General features: G+C 36.2%; 1 protein-coding gene across 1 annotated transcript; it reads left to right on the top strand.

Moving 5' to 3' along the window:
- Positions 1-8,787: 8,787 nt before the first annotated feature.
- LOC105034274 (sorbitol dehydrogenase) lies at positions 8,788-14,704 on the top strand. The gene is made up of 6 exons (XM_010909356.3): positions 8,788-8,984; positions 9,602-9,669; positions 9,920-10,156; positions 10,667-10,957; positions 13,909-14,096; positions 14,282-14,704. Exons 1-6 carry the CDS (start codon positions 8,879-8,881, stop codon positions 14,472-14,474), a joined length of 1,083 nt encoding a protein of 360 aa, XP_010907658.1. The 5' UTR covers positions 8,788-8,878; the 3' UTR covers positions 14,475-14,704.
- Positions 14,705-15,833: the final 1,129 nt, after the last annotated feature.

Below are 15,833 nucleotides of genomic sequence, written 5' to 3'. Positions count from 1 at the left end.
TTTTTCACATCCTCATCTGAGTACTTTTGAATTAGAAATTGGTTAGTTTAAATTTAAGTTCAAATTGATTTGAATTTGAATGAAAATCTAGAGTCCAAATTGAATTGGACTCTCCTCTTCACGCCATCATATTTCTCCATGCATTAAGTATTTTTATGTGAGATTTTTTACACCATTCTGATGTTGGTCAACCCCTCTTTGAGTTTATAGGATAAAGATAAAATTTGATTCAAAATTTAATTTAAATTTGATTTGAATTGATGATAAGGATCAACCAATACTTGAATTTGAATCGAAACTATCTTATTCTTATCCTTATCTTTCATGGAATGCCAACCTTAAAAGGGAATCAGTTTTGTACGAGATTAGAAGTAATTTTTGGTGTGAAAAACTTAAGAGAGAGGACGTAAAAAATTATGAGTGGGTTGGGTTTCCGTGTGTGAGAAATAGGGGAAGTGTTCTTCCTCTCGGGCGTGAGCTATGGGTTTTAGGATTTCATCTCTAGGTTTTGTGAGAAGAAAAATATAAGAGTCATGTTCAATCTTCCACACCACCATCTTCTCGTAATGCTTCATCTTTTGATCTAAAAGAGTCTGGGAGATCTGAAGAAAGGAGCTTGGATCAACCATCCAGAGCCTTCAATACGAGCTAGCACTCCCGCAAAGGAAGATTCGATCAGAGCTTTGAATGGATGATCTATAGAGACCGAACGACCTGTGCGGCTGCTCGATATTAGTGAGAGATTTGTATTATGCTTACCAGCAATGAAGATCATCGATCTGTAAAAAGATGATGAGTTCTGAACTCTACCGATATAATCTAAAAGTTAGATCAGATTCAAGGCATCGATGTGATTGATGTAGTTTTTTATTTTATATCAAATTTTATATATAATTTTTTTATGTCATAGATCCTTAATAGTAGTTTAGATCTGATATAAGACATGTTTAGAAGATTAAAATATTTAATCTTTTATTATTTTATTATAAAATTTTAAAAATACATGCTTTGAACTATCTATTTTTTCTTCAGCAACCAGCAAGGATCATCTCCACCATGTCTCTCAATAGTGGAGATCATCGACCCATGATCAGATATGGAGTTCTAAATTTAGATTAAAAGTAGATGTGATTTACTGCTCACATGCATGCATGCTGATTTTATCTTCAGATTATTTTAGATTTTATATACAATATAACATGTCATAGATCCTAAAGTAAGTTGATTTGATGATTAGATCATATGCATGTTAGATTAATCTGACTAATCTAATGATCTTTCACTGTAATTTTTTTCAAAAAATTTTGAAATATATATATAAAATCATCTGCATTCTCCAACAGCTGACCCACTGACCAAGCTGTTGAGCCAATAAAAGGTTGAAGTTCACCTTGAGAAGATGAGACATAGGTTCATAGCCAATTAGTTTTAGGTCAAGCAAGAGTTTGTTAGATGTATGTCCTAGAAACTAAATTGGCTGACACATATACACACTCTAAGGACATAAATTTGTAATTATAATTTTAAAATAAATAAAATTTAGATTATTTTTTATTTATATTATGTTTAAATTATGTCCATGAATTATCCATTGAGTTAATAGATATAATGATACATATTCTCAAGAGTTAAGAATTTAAGATGTGTAATTATTAGTTAACTCATAAATTACTTCCGATCATAGGCTTATCATGGAGATGGTATTTGATTTGGATAGATCGGTGCCCGAATCGCTTTTCTTCATAGATAGAGGAGTCTCGAGTCGACAGTGTGGAAATACTAGAGCGAGAGTGCAGGTACTTGATAGAGAGATCAAGGATACTGAGCATGATCAATACGAGAAGTTACTAAGATGGCTGCCCATTCATCGGTGACTTACTCAAAGTTGCAGTGATGTTGATAATTCTTTGACCTGCGGTACTTCAACTATTCACTGTGGGGTTACTAAAATTTGACTGTACTATAAGTCGATCTCCTAGCCATTCAGAGCTTTGAGGTATATGTTGGCTATAGTAGATCCATTATAGAAATAGGATATGCATCAAAATGAGATCTATCGATTCTGATAGATAGAAAGAGGTCCTATATAATTTATGAGATCGAGTCCTAAAATCCATGGCCATAGTAGGTGAATGATGGAAAAAAAATTTTATAAGATTTCATATGGACTCGAGTCGATTGAATTTGACATATAACGGATGAATGGATTTGACGAGTTATCCTTGACTTGCATCTTATCAGGACACATGATAAAAGAATCGAACTACATGATAATTGTACTTAGAGGTTCATCATTCAATTCTACGGGATTACCACCATATACTGCTAGATGTCACTGATGGATCGTGAGACTAATTAAGAATTATTTTGATGATCAATGATTCTTAATTAGCTAAATTGAAAAGAGTTTTGATCTTTTGAAAATAATTTCGATGATATTGTTGATAGAGATCACAACATATCTCACTATCAGATAGAATTAGATTTATAGGATCACACAAATAAGGATTTTGATCTAGAATTGTACAATTGGGCTAAGTGTAGTCTGATAGGATTAGGATTAATTAAGTTCTAGCTTTGGATTTAAGGAAGCCATGCTAGCACATGGTTAAACCAATTCTCTCCTACTTGATTTGGATTTCTTATTGGATTGGACTTAACCAAATTAGAGCAAGCTCATTTGGACACCAAGAATTGGAGTCTTAGAAGCCACCCATGTAAGAATTAAAGGATATTGGTGCCCCACATTTTTCTTCAAGAGAGAAAAGATGGGACTCTCCTAATGGATAAGATCAAAAGGGGCGCCACTTGTGGATAAGGAAGAGAGCTTCATCCTAAGTTGAATTTGAAGAGTTTAAATTTAATTTGAGATGATAAGGATAAGAATGAGGTGGTTTTATCTTAATTCAAATTTAGATTTGAATTCGGATTTAAATTTGAAGTGTTTGAATTCAAATCTAAGAGAATTGAGTTATGCGATAACTACCTTATCCATGTCCATGCCTATCTGAGTTTTCTCAATGATTTCATGCAACAAAATGAGAAAAACTTCATGGTGGATGGTGCCTTAGCAGAGTCCTTCTGCTTTAAGGCATTTGATCTGATCAAATGTCTATAAAAGGGTTCCTGTCAAATAGTTTGATGATTTTTTTATTAGAAAAAAAATCTTAAAGCCCTCCTCTGATATCCACACCTCATCTCCCTCTTCTCTCTGATCCCTCATCATCTCCCACATCCAAAGATGTTGGTCGGACCATCTAATGGTATCGAGGTGTCGAGTTCCATCTGATATACATAAAGAAACAAGAAGGCTGCGATCAGGCCTTAATTAGAATCCTGTCAAAGATCTAATTGAAGACTGATCCAGGAGCTTACAGATTCATCTAAAAGTAGATGAATTGAAGATGGAGAGAGCATCCTAGTTCGAACACGAGTGGATAGCTGTAGAGTTCGGACACGTGTGCGGCTCAACAACGAATCTAAAAAATTCATAGATTATCAGACTGCAGAGTTCATCTACCTGTGCAAGATGATGATGCGATCATCAATTAATCTCATTTAAAATTATTTTAATTTTTTTTATTTTTTTAATCTAGATGCATGATCGATCTGGCTATAATTCAGATCGAATCTCAATCTGATCGCACGTCGGATTGAAAAAAAAAATTGAAATCTACTGCACCCTGTTCTAATCGATCGGACGTGCAGTCAATCCTTTAGAGAAGTTTTTTAGATGTCTACTCATTCGTCAGTGATATTCTTGATGCTGTAGTAGTGTGAATGGTTCTTTGATTTATGGTGTCTTGGTTATTCACAATAAGATTGCTGTAGTTTGACTACATCATAACTCGATCTCCTAGCCATATGGAGTCTTGAGGTGTATGTTGGCTACAATAGGTTTATTATAGGAATAGGATATGTACTTAGATAGGATCTATCGATCTTAGTAGAAAAGAAAAAGTCCTATACGATTCGTGAGACTGAGTTCAGAAAGTCTTTGGCCCAAGCAAGTTTGAATACTGAAAAAAGATTTTATAAAAATTCATAAATAAACTCGAGTCGAATCAATCTTGCATATGATAAATGATGAAGTTTGATGAGTTTTTCATAATTTTTATCTTATCCGGACTTATGATAGAAGAATTGAATCACATGATAACTACACCTAAAGGTTCATTACTTTCATTCTTCTGGGTTGCCCTACATACTGCTAGGTGTCATTGATGGATCGTGAGACTCGTCGAGCATCATCTTAATGATCGATGATCCTTGATGGATAGAATTAAAAATATTTCAATCCATTAAAAAGAGCTTCAATGATATTTTGATAGAAATTAAAATATATTTCACGACTAGACAGAATAGAACTTATGAGATTACACACAAAAGAGGTCCTGACTGATCGAGATGTTGAATAGTGATTTTGAATCACAAAAAGATTCAATTATCAATGTGATTGATGATTGGACTAACATGTAAGAGTTACGTGAAGGACTTACTAAAAGTTAGTAAATTATAGGAGGACTAATTTATAAATATTATTAGTTATTTGATTTGATCAAATATGGATTGAATTAAATCAGATTTAATCTGATTAGATTTGATTTAATTTGGATTTCTTAGTCCAAATAGAATTTGAACTTAATTTTTAATTAGGTTTGACTCAAATTAGATTCGAATCAGATTGAAATTAAGATAGAAAATCAGAGTCCCATCAGATTGGGACTCTCTCCCCTTATCTATGCCCAAGAGGGGATGCCCAACCAAATTTGTGCATGGAGAAATTAAGGCGCAAAAGGAGATGGCGCACAAAGGGAGGGTGGCAGCAACATAGATGAAGAGGCCTCTTTTAAGGCCTCTAACAAACTCTATCTAAACCCTAACCAACTCCTGTTTAAAAGGGGATAAAAAGGGGTGCCTCTCATGAAGTTCCACATGATGATTTTGGAGAGCAAGTTGGGGTGAAGAAAGAAAGAAAAAAAAAGGAGAGAAAAGTGGAGGTGCACAAGGGTGGGCATGGGGTTTTGGTCTCCTTCTCTTCCCTTCTTTTTTACAACCAAAGGTTGGTTGTTAAGGTCTCTTCCTCTCTCTCTCTTTATCCAAGAGTTAGACATAATTTTCTCTCTCCTTCTTCTTCATAGGTGTCCAAGAGTTAAATATGTCTTCTTCTCCATAAATGTCTAAGAGTTGAATATATCTTTTCCTCCATGATTAGTCCAAGAGTTGGACGAAAAAAGAAAAAAAAAAGAGATGGGATCTCTTATTTTCTTTTTTTTTAGATCTTTCCTTGAGAAGAGAAATGAAAAAAAAAAGATTAGATCTGATTTTTTGATCCTCTTACGGATTTTTTTGATTCTCTTGAGAAGAGAATCAAAAGAGATCAAAGATTCGACAATCCAAAGAGCAATCTCTACATGGGAGCTAACACCCCGATGAGATTGGAATCTTCTGATCAGAACAGTCTCGTGTGGATATCTGTAAAAGTCGGATACTTGTGCAGCTTTAAACGAACCTTTAAAATATCCACAGATCATCAAATCGCGGATTCAACGGATCATAAAGATGTCTATGGATCATCGGATTGGGATGAAGATCTACCCATGTAAAGATAAAAATCAAATTTTTATTTTTACTTGAATCTTAATCTTGTACGTATGATGATGTCTGGGTTATATTGAGATATGATCTCTATATATATATGCTTGATTAGATTAGATCTAATTAGAGATTTGTTTTAACATCATTCTGACATAAGATTACCTTGGTATAACGAGGGTCGTTATATTATATGGTTGTCCTAGAACGATATTGAAAAGTTTTAGAAATTCTCCTCCACTGCGTATTTAAATTTTTTTTAAAATCTCTACATGCATGCCGAATCATTATGTGATGGCATTTTCTAACACATTTATGTATTTTTACTTCCTCATACTCTCTTTTTTTTGCTGTTCTCAAGCTTCGACTGACTTAAATATCAAAGGACCCTCGCTCCGACATGTATGGACTTCTCTTATTCTTTCTTAAAGTTTTGATCCTTGGATGGTGTTCGACCTTCGCCATATCATCGTCAAACTGGAGTCTTGCATCAACAGGTGATGTTCATGATTTACAAATATGTTTGATCTCACCAAATAAGATAGATTTTAACCAATTTGATACTATATTTATATTTTAATTCATATATATTTTAATGATCATTTATTTGGGAGTTTGTATCAACAATATATATGCTAAAAGATGGGTACGTTTATAATGTGATTCTAGAAATTTGGTAAAGTCATAATAGCCGGACTCCTACTTGAATCCTACATATGATTCCTTGATTAACAAGTAGACTCACTCTCGATGTTGTGAACAATATTTTTTTTCTCTCTCCTTCAAATTAAAAACTACAATAAGTGAGATATAATATTTTTAAAGCAAATATGGAAGCAAAGAGCCTGATGAAGGGAAAGGAGTTTCAGTGTTTTGAATACTTACTAGCAAAGCTTGGATGTATGATGTAAATAAAAGGCTCATATTGAATTGTGCAATTGAACTTGTTAGCCACGAGGAAAAGCATCTTTCCAAAAGGGAAAATGAGCTATGGAAAGGTATAGCAATAAATAAGAAAAGTGGAGATCTATTTTAACTTTTTAAGGAGTGGAAATGCACTCCTTGCTTTTTTGGACTCTTCTACTTGAGACTTCTAGTTTCCTTTCCATAGATTTTCCCTCATATTTTCAATTTTATGAGATGCAATTGAACATCTAATTAGGAAGACAGTTGATTGACATTTCAAGAAATTTGCTTTTTATAAAATATTAAATTTTGGCATGTACAATGCACATTATTTACTTAGTAGGATTATTTGATGGATGGTCATATTTCAATCATTATTGGCTCTTTTGGCATTTTGACTTAGATTTAGAGTCCTTTGCATTATTTTTCCTTTTCTAGATAGTTGAACTCATAAGTTGGAAGGGGGAACAATCTACTATTTCTTTGGCTTATATATGAATATGGAATAGATTAACATGTGCACTGCACACAATATTTGATCAAAAAGAATATATGATGGATGGTTATGGTTCCATCTTGTTAATAAGGATAGGCTGCAATAAATAGAATCTTCGTTCTAAATACTTCTTAAAGATCACTTGATTCATTTTGCTTGCAGCGTACATGCATACTATATTAAAAATTATTATTTTGAATTTTACTATATTCCTCTTTAAATTTGATCATTGACTATCCTTTCAGATAAAAATATTCTCACATATATTTTTTTTAACATTATCAATCTCTCCTTGATTACAATTTGGTTAAAATAAAAGTTCAGCCAATGAAGTTAACAGTAACATTTTAATCTTTCCATCCCAATATAATCTTATTTTTATTCAAAATAATATCAAATTTCATAATTTATATTTTGTATAATTAAAAATTTGGATTTTTATTTGTGAAGCTCAACGTGTCCGATTGCTATTTTATTAGAAAATTACAGCAATAATATTATTAGGAAACCGATAGACCTGAAAACAAGTCAGACTTTCCTTAAAAGTTGACATGCTTTTGCTTAAAAGTTCCCTTTTCGCTTTGCCCTTTGAAACCCCACTGTTTTTTTGGTTGCAGTTTTTTTTTTTTTTTCTTGTGTGCTCGCACGTAAGACATGTTTAGGTGTTCAAAGTTTCCTTTGATTTCCTCTCTTGCTTGTGCAATCCTAGGAGACCTGATCGAACGTTGTACCAACCCTGACCGATTGAGAATTCACCCTTTCTCTTGAAGAATGGAAATAAAATATGAGCAAACTGACGAGATGGTGTCTCTATCTAAATAATTCTAAAATTACGGTCAACACTACAATTACTTGTTATCGTGGTCCAAAACACGTATAACAACAGCGATTTCTGAAAAACGTTACCTACGTTGTAAATCAAAGTAAGAAAAAGCCATACACACATCTAAGAGAAAAACATTACTCTACCCAATTACGCTAAAGGCCAAGGATCATACCAACACCGTGAACGGGACCCACGGTCTCACATCAAATGGCACGACATGAGTGCCGAGACAGGGTTTGCTCAGCGGTTTCGGGGCCCCAGGGAAACTATCCCAGAAAAAAAAAAGGTACGGGGGTTGTATCTTTCGCGCTAAAGAAGGATTCTCCTTTCTTCGCGTGAATCCACCGTTGGATCGCGCTATTCTGGGCGCAGGCAAAGGATGAGATCATCGATTGCTTTGAGAGCTGTGCTTTGGGATCCAACGGTCAACATGGCGAAGAAAATCAATAATACTTTCGTTTGAAAGATACAACCCGAAGCCTTCGACGTCAGGAAGCCCACGGTTCAAGGGTTCGAGTTGTCTCTTTGGCTTGAAGGAACGATTGATCTTCTTTAGCGACGTCGAGCGTGGGATCTCCTTGGGCGCAGATCGACAGAGCTCATTGACCGATCCAACGGTGAGAGACACGAAGGATGGTGAATCCTTTCTTCGCATGAAAGATACAACCCCTGTGCCAGTCCAAACGGGATACGGAATCCTAGCGAATAAATTTAGTAACGCACGGAGAGCAGGAGCCGCTATCAAACTTAAAACACGAAACCATCCATCGGAACCCATCCAGGGCCTGAAATTTCGTTGTTACGACACGTGTCATAAAATGAATGGTTCTGCACAAATTTATTCCACGAGACTTCTTAAGCAGGAAGAGATAAACCTCACGAACTCCGCCCGGAGGTTTTTGCTCCCCCGGTCCCTTTTCTAAAACCCAACAAAGATAAATCACCCCGTCTTTTTCCGACTTTTGTTTTATAAATCTCACTTCATTCCAGACGCTCTCAGGGCAGAAAAACTCAACAAGAGTGATAGAGAGAGAGAGAGAGAGAAGGGGAGGGAGATGGGGAAGGGTGGTGAAGGAAGTGATGAGAACGGGGAGAACATGGCGGCCTGGCTGGTGGCTGTTGACACCATCAAGATCCAGCCTTACCAGCTCCCACCCCTTGGTATCTATCCCTTCTTTCTTTTGTTCTTCCTCTTTAATTCTTCTCCCATTTCATTCAGTATAAGATGATAATAGTTTCATGTTTCTTTGATGTGATATATGGCTGTTATGCATATGTAGATTTTCCGTACTGGGTTGGATCTGTGTTCTTTTTCTTGGTTTTCCTATATTATGTATATGTTTTCAATCAATTCATCTCGATTTTTTTTTTCCTGCATTTGCCTTTTTTAGATTTTGTGGATAAACTGGTGGAGTTTAAACATGATGATCATGGCTTATCTTGCTTTGTAAATCCTCCATGAAAAGTTGACAAAGCATGTCAATTTTAATTAATGATGTTTTAGTGGATCATTTCAGTGATCACTCTTTCTTTCCTTTCCTATGCTTTGATCTTGATCTTTTGTGGAGACAAAATTGGTTATGGCATTTTGCCTTTTAAATTTTGTGGATGAACTGGTGGAGTTTCAATATGATGATGGTGATGGTCATAGCTTTGTGTTTTCTATACAAAACATGTCAAGTTTTAGTTGATCATATTATAATGGATCATTCTAGGGATTACTGTCTTTTCTTTCTTATGTTTTGATTTTCTTTGCTAACAAAATCGACTATTTTCAGGCCCTTGTGATGTTCGGGTGCGGATGAAGGCCGTGGGTATCTGCGGAAGTGATGTTCATTACCTCAAGGTTCATCTTTTCATCTCCTGAATTTACTTATGCTACTATTAGCATTCCTGTTTAGATTTTGTTGAGGAAAAAGCATCTTGCCAATGTTTTCTTTTGGAAAAGGAATTTAACTAGACGCTCAAATTCTTCGTTTGTTAGTCACTTTTACCCACTAATCTATTGATTTACACATGGACCCAGTTGTTAAAACATATTGTTATTTTTTGATAGAAAAGTTAATGCATATTATTGATGTTCCCTCATACTGCAGACCATGAGCTGTGCCCATTTTGTTGTCAAAGAGCCTATGGTAATCGGGCATGAATGTGCTGGGGTTATTGAAGAGGTGGGCAGCGAGGTGACGTCCCTAGCTGTGGGTGACCGTGTGGCCATAGAACCGGGGATCAGCTGTGGACGCTGCAAGCACTGCAAGGGTGGCCGGTACAACCTCTGCCCGGACATGAAGTTCTTTGCCACACCTCCTATTCATGGTTCCTTGGCTAATCAGGTATTCACACTTTTTAGAATTCTACAATTGTTTACCGTATTGTTGGCTGCTGTAATAATATAATCGGTGCTTTAATTACTGCATACAATTAGCTCCAATTAACCTTAAGACTCATCTTGAAGTTTTACTCAGTCTATTTATTCAGATTTTTAATTTTTTGCTACTTATCCAAAGGGAAGCAATGCGAAATAGAGCATTTTCAGTGGAACCATATCTTGATACATACTACCTTTCATCTATAGGTAGGATAATGCATGGTTGTAGTGCGGAGTGGCAGTCTCTAGTCTAATCTCCTACCTTCAGAGCCTTTTAGTTATTTATATATATTCTGTGGATTTGTAGCTCTAATATTCTCCTCTGAGAGTCTCCAAAGGTAGCTATTCCTTCATGTGAGAATCATGCATTTCATCACTTAATATTTGTTCCATCAGAATTGCTGGAAAACTTTTTGAGATTCAGGCCAAAAGAACTTGTTGCTTGTTGTTAATGAACCTTATCTTTTCTTGGCAGATTGTGCATCCTGCTGATCTCTGTTTCAAGCTTCCAGACAATGTAAGCTTGGAGGAAGGGGCAATGTGCGAGCCCCTCAGTGTTGGGGTCTATGCATGTCGACGTGCTTTTGTTGGTCCGGACACAAATGTGCTAATTGTGGGAGCTGGACCAATAGGCCTAGTCACAATGCTTGCAGCTCGAGCTTTTGGTGCTCCAAAAATAGTTATAATTGATGTTGACGATAATCGTTTATCAGTTGCAAAGACTCTTGGAGCAGATGACACTGTTAAAGTTTCAACAAACATGGAGGTTTTACCACCTATTTTCTCTTCTTTTTATGTTTCCTTGTTAAGTATATGGTATATATTGCCATAAAACTTGCCTCTAAATAAGGATGTTTTTCTTCTGTTACCCACTTTGAAATGATTTTAGCATATAATATCTTCTTTTGATTATAAATGTTTCATGAACTTATTTGATATTTTTCTTTCACTTCAATTATCTCTTATACTTCTTTTAATTTGTTGTCCTCTTTGTCTTTTTTTTTTTCCTTTAAATTCTCAATAGCATATGTATTCTATTGTACGGCAAGTTTCTTAGATACAAGTTAATTTTATAAGATCCAATGGAAGATTGCTTTGACTTTAGACTACAGATACGCTGTACATGAAACAGAATTGAGATTGTTTCTCATCCTAGGAAGCCAAAATTGAGTAGTTGTAATACGAACAGGGTCAATTTTTTGGGCTAAAAGATCACATGGTACTTGGGCCTTCTACTTGTGAAACTAAGGGCCTCTGTGGCATTCCTTTTATCTCATGTTTTGTTTTTTAGAAACAAAACATGGAAACCTAGACAAAAGCTTCTTCTATCATTAAAAACTATTCTCATAATATCTTGAAAAAGTGAAAGAAAAAAAATATTTCTTTGCATTTTTTTAGAGACAAAGAAACTAAAGTTTTGCAAGTGGTAACCCCTCTCCTTGATATCCTTTCCACTAGCTATTGTAGCCACCACCAAACTGGTACCATTGCCACCTCCACTAGTAGTGCCACCATCTTCTCTGCCACTGTCGCTACCTCCACCATTGCATACCGCCATCATGTCCACTAGCGCTGCTGCTGCCACTACTTGCACTATTGCCGCTACATTGCCACCACCTCTATTGACATTGCCATCGCCACCTCCACCATTGTTGGTGCTGTCTGCACCCCCACTGCCGCCAATATTGTGATCATCTCTACCGATGATGCAGCTACTGCTACCATCACTGCTATCACTCCCACTGCTGTTGCCAAAGAATGGAAAAGGGGTTGGTTTTTGATTTTTTTTTTCTGTACATGCTTATAAAAAATAAAAAAAGTTGATTAAACCAGCGTGTTTGTGCTTTTTTAAGAATTTTAAACTAAAGTAGAAAAATTGATTGTTACTTGTAGAATAGGAGAAGTGAAAGTGATACCAAATGCAACCTAAATTATTAAGTTACTAGTTTTTTGAGCTCTTGGAGAAGGGAAGGAAATGTTCTTCAATAACTATAGGCTTTTGCACAAGAATAGCTTTTTAAATTTTTTGTCCTTGGCAATGAATTATCCCAGGCTTATCAACGAATTAGTTTCAAAGATTATATATCTCTCTTTGATTTTATGTTTAGCTACCATGGTGAGGAGATGCAAAGCTTTCTATCACTGATGCCAAATGTACAGTTCTTAGGAATCAGAAAGTAATAGATATTAGGGATCAGCAAGATTTATTAAATCAGTACCATAAATCATATGGTTAGCTACCAATATGGTATGGTATGGATCCATCTTGTGCCTTGCTGGCATGCACCGAAACAAAGAGAGGGAGGGGGAAAGGGAGGAACAGATAAAGAGAGAGGTAGAGGGAGATAGGGGGAGAGGAAGAAGGAGAGGGAGGGGGAGAAAGACGGGGGAAGAGAGAGTGAGGAGGAACTACCTTTGAGGCCTCTCATGTCCCACATATCTCCTGGCATCCACTTTCTTGCTCTAGAAGCAGAGTGAACCCTGAGTGGAGAGTGAAAAGAAGAGGGATGGGAAAGTCATCGGTGAACCGGTTGAGTCGAGCCGGGTTTCGAAAAGTTTGCCCTAGGAACACTAATGGAGAGGTGGCGAGAGTGGGAATGAGAGTGAAGAGAGCAGACGAAGCTTCATGAGGGCTTTGTTTGAAGTTGGGAGGTGGTGGATCAATTTTATAGCTTGAACCAACCCACATGGCCAAACAGTCCCAGTGTTGGTTTGGTCCGCATTCCTTGGGAATTAGAAGGTAATGTTTAAGAACAAAGTTCCTGAGTTCCTAGTGACAAATGAACTTGTCCTTAGTGGAAGTATTGCCATTATTATTTTACATTTCAAGACCGAGCCCTTCTTAGTTACATATGCTAGCATACTTTACACTTTAATATATCTAATTTCTTAGGTGCAATTGCTTTTTTTGGGGACACTAGGAAGTAGTGACATAGGTCCTTTGACAGATAGAGGTGCAATTCAATTTACAAGCAGCTTCATCAGCATGAAGGCTTACTTAGATGAAAGGACAAGGTGATATTTGATAATTCAAAGCCTTGATTCAAGTTTATGCATCTTGTGCAATGGACATATCATTTGAAAAACATTGATATAATATGTTTAGACATTGCGATCTCTGTAGGAGTATGTAGAAGTGTAGTCAAGAAAGGGTTTATGTGGGAGTTTTGGAAGAATCCACATCATGCAGAAAAGGGAAGACAATTTATTGACTCGTGATACATCCTCCAGAGGATTCAGTGTTTCATTTGAAGGAAAATCTCACAGACAATCAAACAGCAGGATACTCAAGCCAGTTGATAAATATGTTAGAGTATCAGTTGAAGAAGTTTGCTAATGGAAGGATGGAACTTGAAGTTGTCTTATATTAAGAGTGTCCATTAGTCTTTTCAATACTAAATGGAAAGGACTGCTGAAAACATAAGCAGATTAAGAAGGGACTGTAGTTTGGTATGCATTTTGATGGGTTCACCTGAATAAAATTCTTCAAGAAATTATCTCACAATGTCGGTCAAAAACATGAAAAGTTTGTATTCTGAAAAATAAACCTCAGAATCTAGAAATCAGTCAAAAGTTGACAACAATTATTTATTATTAAAATTTTGTAAATCATGAAGCCATAACTCAATAGTTGTTGCGTTTGGACCAATTGTTTTTTCATGACTCATTAAAATTTGCTTATATTGCAGGGATATCTAACGTAATATTCTTTTATAGGATCTTGATGAGGAGGTTATTCAAATACAGAAGGCTATGGGTGCTGATATTCATGCGACCTTTGACTGTGCTGGTTTTAGCAAAACAATGTCAACCGCCCTTAATGCTACTTGTGCTGGTGGCAAAGTTTGCCTCGTTGGAATGGGCCATAATGAGCTGACCGTCCCCCTTACTCCTGCTGCAGCAAGGTATTATCATCTCCATCAATACTCCTTTGCTTCTGCTCTGGAGAAATTGGATTCTGTATGATAGAATGATGCCATCTCATTCTTTCATTGGGATTTCTAAGGTGATGGAACTTAATAAGATGAACATTCTCTCATTGACTTGATGTGGTGATTGCATAGATTTTTTCTATTATCTTTTGTTACAGAGAGGTGGATGTCATCGGTGTCTTCCGCTACAAGGACACTTGGCCTTTATGCATTGAGTTCCTGAGGAGTGGAAAGGTTGATGTGAGACCTTTGATAACTCACAGGTTTGGATTCTCTCAGGAGGAGGTGGAGAAAGCTTTTGAGGTCAGTGCTCGTGGTCGTGATGCAATCAAGGTGATGTTTAATCTGTAGCCGTTAAGACATCAGCAATGAGTGTAGCGTCTGGGTCTGTGAAATAAGTAGTAATATAAGAGAATGGGTTGATGTCGTAGGATGAGTACTATGGGGGTCAGTCTGCAGCATTTGGGTCTGTGTTTTAGCCTGCAGCATTTGGGTCTGTGTCTCAGGTACTTGTATGGAATAATGGCTTCCATGCCATCATATGATAAATAAAAATGAGTCTTGTCCCTGTGTTCAACGAAGGGTTTCTGTATGGTGTTCTAATGACGTTTCTTGTGTGTAATATTCTGTCTCTTTGCTGCTTTATCTTATGTTGTCAGCCATTTCCAGACTTAGCCATCAGTTCTGAAGTTCTATATGATTCGCGAGACTAAATTCAGAAAGTCTTTGACCAAACCAAATGTGAATACTAAAAAAATATTTTTATAGAATTTACAAATAAATTCGAGTCGAGTCAATCTAGCATATGACTGATGATGGGGTCTGACGAGTTCTCCATGACCTTCATCAAATCGAGACTCATGATAGAAGACTGAATCATACGATAACAGCATCTAAGGATTCATACTTTTATTATACTGGGTTGCCACTATATACTACTAGATATCACTGATAGATTATGGGACTCACCGAATGTTATCTTGATGATTGATGATCCTCGAAAGATAGAGTTAAAATTATTTCAATCCATCGATAGAAATTTCGATGATATTGTAATAGAGATCATAATATATCTCACTACCAGATAGAATGAAACCTATGGGGTCACACATTAAGGGATTTAATTTTAAATTTGTCAATTAGGCTTATGAAGCTCTAATTGGGTTAGAATTTATTGAAATTCTATTGGGTTTAGAGAATCATGCTAGCACATAGTTAAACTTAATTCTTCTCAGGACTTCGATTAGATCACGTCCATGTATTGAACCTAACTTAAATCTATTAGAGTTTAGCTGGATGCCTAATTGTGAGTCTAAGATGATTGAATTAAATCAATGAGTTGGCTAAATTATTTCCTCATTATTTTTTTATTATTTCATTTATTTCTTGATATTGTGTGTGGAATTAAGAGAAAGAAGAGATGGTGCCATCCATCTCTTTTTAGAAAATTTATGGGATGCCAACCTAGGATTGGCGTTAGGAAGAGAGAGGGGCCCACCCTCTCTCTTGCATTGGTGTGGAAGGAGAGAGAGAGGGGCTACGCCCCCTCTCTTGTGCAAGAAAAAATCCCAAGGGGTGCTAAGTGTTGGCGCCCCGTTTACCTGCCCTCTATTATAATGGGTGCCCACTCAGTCTGCCTTATCTGATTGGGGTGCCCTATATACTTGCCAAAAGAGATTAATATCCTACCAATTAAGTCTGATTTTAATA

This window comes from Elaeis guineensis, chromosome 12 (genome assembly GCF_000442705.2).
Source record: "Elaeis guineensis isolate ETL-2024a chromosome 12, EG11, whole genome shotgun sequence".
Taxonomy (NCBI): Eukaryota; Viridiplantae; Streptophyta; class Magnoliopsida; order Arecales; family Arecaceae; genus Elaeis; species Elaeis guineensis.
Note: the sequence above shows the minus strand (reverse complement) of the source record. Positions and strands in the feature narration are given on the sequence as shown.